Source organism: Branchiostoma belcheri, unplaced genomic scaffold (genome assembly GCF_001625305.1).
Source record: "Branchiostoma belcheri isolate BF01 breed outbred unplaced genomic scaffold, Haploidv18h27 scaffold25, whole genome shotgun sequence".
Taxonomy (NCBI): domain Eukaryota; kingdom Metazoa; phylum Chordata; class Leptocardii; order Amphioxiformes; family Branchiostomatidae; genus Branchiostoma; species Branchiostoma belcheri.
In genome coordinates, this window is record NW_017803854.1 from 189,301 (window position 1) to 200,720 (window position 11,420).

The 11,420-nt window shown below is 40.9% G+C and overlaps 1 protein-coding gene across 3 annotated transcripts; it reads right to left on the reverse strand.

The window, feature by feature from the left end:
- Positions 1–9: 9 nt before the first annotated feature.
- On the reverse strand, positions 10–10,495 carry LOC109471523 (U1 small nuclear ribonucleoprotein C-like). Of its 3 annotated transcripts, XM_019770864.1 has the most exons (10): positions 10,406–10,495; positions 9,723–9,765; positions 9,158–9,266; positions 7,913–8,023; positions 5,674–5,895; positions 3,905–3,946; positions 2,340–2,372; positions 1,167–1,199; positions 633–665; positions 10–259 (listed from the first exon to the last, which is right to left on the reverse strand). In XM_019770864.1, the coding sequence occupies exons 1-10, from the start codon at positions 10,411–10,413 to the stop codon at positions 150–152; spliced, it is 744 nt and encodes a 247-aa protein (XP_019626423.1). In that variant the 5' UTR covers positions 10,414–10,495; the 3' UTR covers positions 10–149. The 3 variants fall into 3 exon arrangements, with proteins under 3 accessions (XP_019626423.1, XP_019626424.1, XP_019626425.1); XM_019770865.1 differs by lacking the exon at positions 3,905–3,946; XM_019770866.1 differs by lacking the exon at positions 7,913–8,023 and having other exon boundaries at positions 24–259.
- Positions 10,496–11,420: the final 925 nt, after the last annotated feature.

The following is an 11,420-nucleotide window of genomic DNA, read 5'->3' on the forward strand; positions in this document are numbered from 1 at the left end:
TATATACACGAATACGACCTTATATGAGATGTTCTGCCGAAGTATTAAGCACAATACATTACTGGTTTCCCGCAGGTGCAGTACATTCTGCCAATGTGCTGGTCTTGTTACCCATGACATTTAACCCTCCCTCCCCCCTTATCAGCCCCTCATTTCCCGGCTGGTCTGGGTGGCATGGCCCCCATCATCATGGGTGCCCCCATCATGGGCCCCATCGGACCCCCGGGTCCCGGCATGCCCATGGCCATCGGTGGTCTCACTGCAGGAAGGGACACAGGAGAGACAACAGGGGTTAGAACTGGGATACAGTCTCAGGCCACAGCTGTTCAAGTACTAGTTGTTTTTCAAAATTTGCCATCAAAATGGCTGGTATGTATTGGTTGGTAACAATATTGTGTAGGAGCTAAATTGATTTTATCAAGAAATATTTTTGCCAAACATGAAAAAGAAACAGGATAAGCCACTGTAACATAAAAAACTTGACATTCGTGATGCCGAGTTGATTTAGTCACTTATCTTAGTGTCTCCGAGCCAAAGAAGATTCTAACTGAATTTGTGTGGCCTTGTGCAGAGTTTGAATTTGGAGTGTTGTTGTGAAAAGGGTCTTGTTTTAAGACGTGAGGAATGCTTACATAATCTGGGCCCCATGACTGCAGCTCCCACTGCTGTGAGGGAGACAAGACAAGGCACAAGGGTTATCAACATGAAAACCACAATCATTATCACACTGTCGGGAATTAAGACTGAAGACCGTGATGTCTACAAGAATGAGTACCTTCCTAATGCTGAAACCTCTACAAATTTGCTGCCAAAATCACACTTGACTTTGACATAGAGATTGCAGCAAGAGACTTCAGCCTATGGCTACCAGTCCTTTGTTTTAACACTAAACCGTTTGATTGAATTCTACTTCAGAATGGAGAAGGGAAATGTATTTTACACGTAGGTTATTCCTCAAGAAAAGGATCCATATACAATCATGCAGCAATCATGTATCTACACTTGTTGGTATTACACATGATCTCAGGTTGCCTTCTTTTTTATATCACTACCTCAGGGAGTTTCTCTGAAACTCAGTCAACTTGACTCTCTGAAGGTTCAATTTTGTGTGCACAAAAGTACATCATATCATGTAACAAGTATTTCCAGCCCTACACTATACTTACACATCTGAGGTCTCACGGCTCCGGCAGGCACCACTGTAGGGCAGACAAGGTCAACATGTTACCATGGAAACAGGGGTAAACAACATGCTCAAGTCTCCGCCGGGTCTCGCAGCTCGGCTCTCGGGGTTTAAGTCTCTCACGGCAGAAATTACACACGCTGTGGCCACATCTGGTACTTACCTGTACAGTAGGACTACAAAACCCTGTAAACCTGTTTTTGAAGTTTACTTGAAGTGCAATAGTGTCCCAGTTTGGATAAAATTGCAAAACTGCTTTATAGTAGTACTAGGTAACATCTTTTCCATCTTCTCACAAGTTCTGTTTCAACCATGTCAAGACAAGGTCAGAATAGAACTCTTTTTCTAGTTTCAAGCCAAAGAAACAGCCTCTTTTTTTTAAGAAGTCGCCAAAACATAATACATGAAAACAACTGAATGACTTTCAGGAAATCATGGAGCTTTACAGGGTTTTGTAAGTTCAATGTTACCTGGGAAACTCTGGTGTGAGATCCCACAAGCCCCCAATTCGCAACCACAGATTCAGGCTTACCTGATGCGAGTGATTAGAGATTACTGGGCAGTGTGAGCGGTTGCACAGATGAGGGGAGGGGCAGGAAACTTACCTTGGATAAAATACTTACCCCTTACCGTACCTTACCTTACCTAACACGTAAATCCTTCCGTCCTCTTCACACACGGACAATGTCTAGGGTGTGTTAATACTTACCTGGACCTCTGTTTGGGTTTATTAGTAGTAAAAACTTGTCTGCAAGTTCTGCACTTGTTGTGCCACACAAAAAAAGCCAGTGTTTTGATTTTTAAAAACAAATTGGCCTTCCTGCTTTCGTTTTGAACAAAATGTTTGAGGCAGAATTTAGGAGTAAGCTACAGCTTTTTCTTCAGAGTAACTAAGTTTTAAAAGAATGTAACATTTGCCAAGTTCCTCAAGCAACCCAAAATCTATTCAGGTGCTTAGTATTAGTATCTCATTACCTGGATGTCTAACCTTCATCAAGGTAATGTAACGTTTGTTACAAATTTGCAGTAAACTTGTACAAGTGTAATTTGGGAAAATTTTTGCGCCAACACAAACAAGTTTCAGAATGGCAGACAGGTTTGGTTGGAAGCATTTTTCTACAGTTTAATTTTGGTCTCTCTCTTTGACAGTACTTACATAAGATGGGTCCGCGAGCAGGCTGAGGCAAGGCTGTAGTGGGAAGAAGGGTGACAATCAATAGAAAAACAGAGAAGGTTTACGCTAAGGCGGCGGACGTCCAGCGGCGATCCCGTCCTGCGTCACTCCCGTCGGTGCGTTGTGGCGACTTCGGTGCAATTAAGCGAGAGTTAGTGGTGCATGCTGGGAAACCTTACCTTATACATGGACATCCCTGACTCAAAACCAGGGTTAATCAACATTTTGAGACAAGCAATTTGTTACTTAGAATTTCACCAATCTGCTGTGGAATTTGTTAGGATTTCACCCATAATCTGCAGTGGAATTTGTTAGGATTTCACCAACTTGCTACAAATTATGGAATTTGTTAGATTTTTGCAGTGCAACTGAAACTCAAAGTATCTCTCTCTGTTTGCACCAAGTTTTTTTATCGGCTTTTGGTTTACTGAAAATCTGGCCGTATCTTTTCTAGATGTAGTTTTGAGATATTTTGGGATATTTCACAAACACAAGTAGATTTAAGAGAGAAAGTTGAATATGAAGGGAATCACAATGGTTACAGAAACATAATTAGTGATCAAGATTTTGTTCACAAAGTTATCAACCTCAAACAATCAGATTTTTTGCTGAATCAGGCAGAGATATATAGACAGTACATGTATATCTGGTGGTTACTGAATTGTAGCAGAATTTGAATTGGTCATTTGTATACTGATGAATGTTAGATACTACACCAAGAGTTAACACAGCAAAGTCATTTCCTTTCCCACTACAAGTAAGGAGACAGCCAATTGGAAAAAAAATCTTGCAAAGTCTAATTCTAAATCACCATATTACACAATTGCAAGTTCATATTAAAACCATTTACATCATCTTAGTATAAAACACAACCAGCAAGTCATTGCAAGGGATCCAAAAGCATAGCTAAACCCAGAACAACATACCTACCTTCCATCCTTACCTCTTACCATATACATAAACCTGCTTCGTACTGTACTCAAATGCATTCTTTCTATTGATTATTTTTTAGAGTGTGTTTTGATACTAAAGAAGTATTTCTTTTTTTAGAATTAGATTGTGATGTTAGGAAACATGCAAGGATGGTGATCAAATATCTAAGGATTTAGCACTACAATGTGTAGAAGTTGGATAAGACACTTTGGGATATGTTTCTTCTCAATACTGTCTGTCAAATTTGAATAAAAACTGGGAACTGATTTTCTTTCTTTGGCTGCCCTTCTTGTTTTGCATATTTTTTGACATTTGGTTTGGATGTAGTTGGAATTTGTTTAATATCTACATGGCAAATTCCTTACAGTGTGCTCGAGATACCACCTACAATGTAGTCACTGTCACCTGTGTGCGTATGGTAAAGTTTTGAACCATACAGGTGAATTTCCAAAGCATCTGCACTTTTTCAGCATTGTAGAAGGAACTTTTTGGATAGCAGGTTGGCTAGACAACCTGCAAAGAGTTTGAAACCCTCTAATATTTTCCAACAGATGCTGAGGAACAATTAAGACACAAGGAGGTATCTCGGGACGTTTCTACGTTACAATTCTCACCTTCGGGTTTTGCAACTCCAGTCTTGTGGTGCACAAGCCAAACTTGGGAGTCAAAACATCAAACAAGATTACAAGCTTTTCAAACACCAGTGTCTTTTCCAACATTTGCTACTAGGAGAACAGATCATCAACGATTATAAATAATAATATCAATACCACCGTCTGGGCTGCAAAGGCAAGACACGTCTCTCAAAAAACAACGGTTAAAATCGGGAGGGAACTCAAAACAAGATAAAATCACGCTGAGGAGCCCCAGTGGCAGTCCGTGGAGGCATGCATGATGAGGGGTTGATCTTGCGAAGGAGGAGGTGATTGCATGGCATGCGGTTAATCACACAGGTGCAAACAAACAAACCCTGGATCAAAGATCAACTCGTGGCAAAACCAGATTAGACACACCATCAAAGAACACAAAAAATCAATCACAAAACACCCGATTAAAGCTGCAGTACACAAAACAGCTGCAAGGTGGATCTGGCTACCAACCTGTCATGGCTTGGGAGGGACTTCAAAGTTTCTCTAAATCACAAGTTATATCAGACTTCAACATTCATAGAAGCAAGCATAACTTTGCGTTTTGCTCTTAAGACTTTCTTTTGGTTCAGACAGATAAGAATGATTTCAAGCAGTCAAGTTAAGATATACAAGAAACATATTTTGCATTTTCTGAATAAAAACAGATTCCAACATTCATCTTGTGCAAATAAAAACAATATTTGAGCAGCCGAGGAATAAAAGAGATACAAGAAATGCCTTTTGCATTTTCCAAATAAAAAATAATTTCAGCATTCATCCTTCGCCAAAAAAAAACTGAACTTTATAATAACTTCAGTCTCAATGCTGCCTTCCATAATGTTCAAGCCACCATTGTTTGAACACCACTCAAAACAAACTATGCATGCTGGACCATGAACCCACAACTGAACAATACAGTACCTGTGATGACTTGTGTGTATGTACATGTATGCATGTGTACAGTACGGTGTGTTTTCCAGTAAATGCACACTACACAACAACCAGATACATTTTGTACACATTCACAGAGACAAACAGTTGTGTTTGTGTTACTATGTGTCATGCAAACTACAGCTACAACAAAAATCTGTGCTCAAGTGCAAACAATGAGTTGTTCAACATGTTCCTCTGGCTTGCACAACACTACTCACCACACATATACTGGAGAAAAGCTTGTCTCTTTCTACATGCTACAAAACTTTCCAAAGCAATTCCTGTATTCAATTTTTTTTTGAGACCCAACAAGACCCTTACATCCCATTTGGTCCACTAACTAATCTATCCTGCAACATGTTTATCTGAACTATTCTAAATGTATCAGAATCCCTGTATATGATGAATTTTGTAACATTTGTATAGTACATGTATACAGTAAAAACCACCCATGAAAAAGTTCACACAAATATCTGTAACACCACTCCCTACCTAGAGAATTTAACTTTAAGTGAAGAACCAAACAAACCATGCTTTAAAAGCCACATTTACAAAATTATGTTGTGAATGAAGAATGTGACATTGTTTCTAGGCTACAAGGTGTATAAAAAAACACCAACCAAGATGCATTCAGTTTAACAACAAAGTGTGCAAGAATGTGTTACAGTTAACACTTCTGTGTGTTTGTTTGAAACATTTATGTGTAAAAGGCAAAACACACACACAGTGAATGGTTATAGATGAATATGTAATAAAACATATGATTGGCTGTTTGGAACAGGAATGAGTGAGAGAGAGTCCAGTGTGACTGCAGTACGTACTTGGAGCCCCGGGTGGTGCCATCCCCGGTGCGGCGGCCCCCGGCGGCGGTGTCATGAGGAGCGGCCCGGGCATGCGGGGTGGTGCTGGGGCGGTGCCCGGCCCCCCGGGGCCCTGCAGGCTGGGGGGTGGGGGGATCATGGTGCCCCCTCCCTGGGGGCCGGGTCCTGCACTGCTGCTGGGGAAGGGGTTGCTTGCGATCTTACCCGCCTGGAATGCAGCCGCTGAGGAAACACAACAACAACTGTGTTAAAACTGATGTTTAATCATTCATTCAATCACTTCCATACTGTAGCTACAAAAGGCAGTAAACTGTGATGCTTGTCCTGCCTTGCAGGCTGTTGCGAAGCTGCCTGCTTGCAAAATTTTGTCAGCTGTGGAAACACAACAAGAACTGCATTAAAATTGCCCGTTCATGATTCACTTCTCTTCCATAGCTACAAAACGTAGTAAACCATGAAGCTTGTCCTGCCTTCCAGTCTCTCTGTTGCGAAGCTACCCACCTGCAATGCAGAGGCTGTGAAAACACCACAGGTCAGTGTTAAAACTGTTGGTTCATATTTCACTTCATTTCCATAGCTACAAAACGCAGTAAAGATGTGATGCTTGTTCCACCTTCCAGGTTGTCTGTGGCTAAGCTGCCTACTTGCAAATGTGGCGGCTGTGAAAACAAGTTGCGATTACAGTAGTGCGTTTAGGTCTGAGGTTTGCTGGACTCTTTCTTTAAGTGGCGTCCAACTTGATGCTGCTAAGAGACTAAAAATAGTCAATGTTATGAAGGACTGCTACATTTCAGATGATTTCAGGGAGGGCTGGAAAAAAACAGAGATGCCAGCAAGAATTCTGACGATGTCAGCAACAATTGTGATGATGTCAGTAACAATCGTGATGATGTCAGCAACAATCGTGATGATGTCAGTAACTATTCTGTTACTGCTGTGATGTCACCACTTCTGATGATGTCAGCAACAGTTCTGATGATGTCAGCAACAACTGTGATGATGTAAGAATTCTGAAGATGTCACCAACCATTCAGATGTTACCTCTCTTGTTGGAGTTCTGAAACAACTTTTGCAGTTTCCATGCATTATGCAACAATCAAATAAACAAGATCAAGCCAAAATTACTGCAAAGTACAGCAGGTGCTTTTTCTATCGGTAATAATTTGAAGACGCGTATCATTAAATGTAGTCAAAAAGTTCTGAAGTAAAGATAAAACTTTCCCCTTTCAAAGACCTACTCTTCTGTTCCGCGATGCCTGTAAAAGACGAAAAGAGCTCACAGATTAGTCAAAACATGTAGGACATCTACCTTTCTAAAATGAGTTCCAAAATTCCAAAGGGGGGCCTACAAGAAAACATCTTTCTCCTGCGCTCTAACCTCCCTTCTCTTCACCCCTGGACAGCACAGTAAGAGTAAATGTAGAAAGAAACGACTCCTAAAAGGAAGAATGTAGAAAAGCTTACCTGTGTGGAAATCTGGGGGAATGAAGGAGTTAGTAAAGAGAAACAGTTGCCTTACCTGCCTTGAATACAGCCGCTTGGAAAAAGGCAAATGACAGATTAGAACATTGGATTTTCAGTGAGACAATACAGAACAGAAGTGCTTCAGAGCAGTAACATGAACTAGTCTAGTAATAGGAGAAGAAGATAATATGAGTTAGAAACTATGTGTCATACAAGAGGTGTAAGTTTCTGTAGTGTAGGTATGGTATGCTTGCTCAAGAATCAGAATTCTTGAGTTTTTTTCTGAATTTTAGTTTGGCTTTTAAGTTTTAATTTCTAATTTGATTGTTGCATTGTACCGATTTAAAATCAAACTGATACAAAGAACAATACCAGCTAAATGTTTACTAGCTAGTATTTTGTGTGTCTCTTGTAGAAAGGGTGTAAGTGGTTCCTGGTTAGTAAAATTCCTAAATACTGTAAGTACATGTAGTAAGTCTTTGTGTTTATAACTCAGTTTTGGTATTGGTAATGTTCTTTTTATTCAGTTTGGTGGTATCAACACAGAGATTGTAGAAGAAGAAAGATGAAAAAACATGAATCTATGTAGTATATGTAAGGTCTGTATGTCCCCCTGGCAGATTCTTTTCTAATTTCATACTGCGTACTATCCTATATTTCACTATGATGCCCTAACCAAGGCTAGTCATTTCTGAGTGCTGTACGTGTGCTACCCCGAAGGATGTGTAAAACGGTTTCCCAGATCATTGAGGTTTGATTCAAGATTAAATCTAACCTTGCAGGATAGCCGGGGGCAGAACCTTAGCCCCTGGTTCGTTCCCCGCGGCCTGCCCGGCAGCGTTAGGGAAAGGGTTGTTTGGGATTTTCCCCGCCTGGAAGGCAGCCGCTATGCAGGAGGAGGAGGAGAGATTGGAGATGATTTTACCTACCAGACATGACAGCGTGGTTATGAGTTATGACAGGTGTTAGTTAGCCTGACTACATCACTCTCTCTCACTGGTCAGGCTCCTCAACAAAGCTTGATGGCCAACACCTCTGAGTCAGGAGAGTTGGGAACATCCACAAGAATACAGTGAAGTCTTCTTCAGCTGTGCAAAATTTTGAAACTATATAACCCAACCCTCTGAAACACCATTTCCTGCATTTTGAGTGTCACATTTTTTCTTCTTTGTTACAGCTTTTTCTGTGCTAACATGAGCCAATTTTTGTCAGACTGAGTGAGAAATATTGGTTACAATGGTGTTGGAAAAAAGCTGTGATGTCTGGTTTCCATAGTGACAGAGAATCCTTAGCTGCTATTGGACTAACTTTCATGTAGTGATGAAGAATCCTGAGCTCCTAATTGGTACATGTACTAGTAGTTTTAGGAATGGGAACGGTTCTCTCGACTTTGAGGTGTATGGCCACAAGCTCTTGGGAGGAGGCCCTGACAGCGAGAGATTGTGTAACACAGGCTAGACAGCATGACTATGACTATAGTATGAGTATGACAGGTGCATCAGATGTAGATAGACTGAGATATCAACAGTGGAGGACAGACTGATCACAGAGCAACGACATTCAGCAGGAGACCCAGTGCCAAACCACTCCCTGGAACATCCCACCCTTTATCACATCTGATCTGATCATGAGCACAGTTAGAGTCAGAATGGACAAACCAATTCCAAACTGCGACTGGACAAAATCAGGGCCTATTGCGTTGGTCCAACTAGCTGAACGGTAGTGCAGATACAAAGCCACCCTGTACCTAAGTGTTACCTGTGTTTTCCTACAAAAATGGTCTTTTTGCCTTATTCATGCACAGTTTTATCGTATTGTTCCATCTTTATCAAACCATGAGGATTTCATATCTAGCCTAAGAGTTGCTGTTCATATAAAAACAGCAGTAACATGATAACAAACATGTTTTATCAAATCTTTATGAATTTAAGTCTAACTTTTATTTCGGAGGAATGTTTGGCACTGGACCCTCCTGCAACTGTTCCTGACTCGAGGTGCTGTGCATCTAATAAACACTTACTTGTCTGGTCGATGAGTTGCTGTGCCTGCTCCTCCATCCATTTCTGGTAGTACACTCTCACGTTTTCTTTGTGCTTTCTGCCATTGCAGTGGGTTTTTCTCACCGATGGCTGTATAAGAGGGGGTAGACAGTGCTTAAAATGTCAAAAACAGTTGATGACTCATAATTGGTCAAAGAGTTCACAGTAGCTCCTGTACATCTGGAGAGTCCAAGATGCATACAACAAGCAAGTAATTGTGATAATCATGCTACATTATGCAAGTAGGGAAGGTCTATGCTCACTACTACATGTACTGGAAAGCTTTGAGCAAAGCCCGGTGTAAGTAAGTAAGATATGCAGATGCATGTAGTTTTTATTTGGTATGGTATAAACAGTTGCCACTGCATGGCATGCCAGTGAAATTGATGTCTTAGATCCAAGGGACAGTTTTACTGGTTGAATATCAACAGTACAGATACAGAAAGACTGCACCGCATGCCAGTAAAACTAAGGCCTGACTCTTAGCCCATGGGACAGTTCTACTGGTTGAACAGTACAGATCCAGAGAGACGATGTCATACTTACTGAGTCGTGTGTGAGGTATGTGTCACAGTAGTCACAGAAGTACCTGGATTCAACATCAGAGCAAGAGGTTAACAAAGTCTTTACATATAGAGTCCTTCTCTAAAAAAAAAAAATTATAAAATTGTGAAAATTAGGTAAGCTTGTGGCATATGTGGGTTATTCGAGGGTACCGTATTGAGGTTGAGATATCATTGACCATAGTAAATTGTTGAAATGAACAAGTCTTACTTGTCCATAGATGGATTATTATATTATCTCAGACAACACAAAACGGCCATGCCAACCCCCCACCCCCACCCCCAAAACAGAAACAAATTTTCATGTGCTAATAATTTTCCGCTTACAATTCAACAATTTCAAACATTGAAACGTCTATCTCATGCCCAGAGGAATGGCTACGTCCTTAATATGGCCGAAATATTGCAAAAGTCGGGTCAGACATCGACAAAATTTTTAAAAATTTATCAAGCCCCCCTCCCCAACCCAAAACACAACAAAAATCTCATGTGAAAACAGTCCTGATTTTCGCTTACAATTCAACAATTTCAAACATAGAGACTTCAACCAGTTCTGCAGACGAACATCTGTGCTCTAAGAATTAGGAAAACGTATCTTTGAAATGTCTGTTTTTCGGAAATAAAGCAGAATTTGGGGCAGAAAACGACAAAAGATGAACCACTTACTTCGGCATGGCGGCGTTTTTCCTACGCTGGGGTACAATGCATGCTGGGAAACAAAACGCCACATGCGGTACTGCTTGGTACTGCAGGTCAGCAAACAAAAGGGGATTCGGCATATGCGGAAATACAAAATAAGATCATGAATTTGGTTGCAAATAGGAATTCTATGGCCACTTCTTACACTGTATTATTCACGTAACTACATGTACTTTTCAAGAGACTACATGCATACCTACACTTAATACACTTGCTACTTACTAAGGAGACAAGCAAATAATAAACTTAAAAAAAAAACATTCCCATCTCATTTCCATCTTATAGCCTCTGCCAGGTTGAGGCTCATGTATAATTTCATCTTTCGCAGTAGAGTAACAATACCCTGCACTTGAATAAGGAACCACAAACCAACATAACACATTTTATTTGGTAACAGGCTACGATTAGACCAAAGTATAAAAATGACATGAGACGACTCTTCGATGCAAAATTTGTCGAGACCAATTTTAATAGAATAGCCTCCTGTGTAGACCTCCGGGCGGGTGGGAGTTTGATATTGCGTTTTGTAAAATTTTATCGCGTTCTTTTGCCGGCCATCTTACAACCAGCCGCCAAATTTGGAAGGTTTGTACCCGTTGCAAAACTCCCACCCACCCGCACAGGATGCTAGCTGCCGTTAGAAGAGCACCAGTTGTTCTGGTTCGTGTAATATGACAGCCCCGGGGTATGATCTATGCTGGTGTAGCCGAAATGAGAGTAGTAATTATATGTTTATCTCAGGAGCTCGAGCCGCAGTACTGATCTGACACTTGTAATGATGAAATACAGACTGTGGCACTCCACAGCTAGTTCTTGAAACAAAGTCGATAACATAACCTGGACCAGACGTCTGTCACCAAGATGACTGGTGCTGTGCATCCAGTGCTTTGGAAATGTTACGTTTCTCCGAGTTCTTCTCATCACGCCCTACTTGGTGATAATTACCCGCCTGATCTGATACAGACCTTATATATGCAAATTT

Bases quoted from the DNA above. Each gene is read 5' to 3' on its own strand.
- LOC109471523 (XM_019770864.1), bottom strand. The intron at 3,947-5,673 runs GTACGTACTGCA...TTGACTCCCAAG, and splicing joins GGCACCACCCGGGGCTCCAA to TTTGGCTTGTGCACCACAAG. The intron at 1,200-2,339 runs GTAAGTACTGTC...TCTGCCCTACAG, and splicing joins TGCTCGCGGACCCATCTTAT to TGGTGCCTGCCGGAGCCGTG.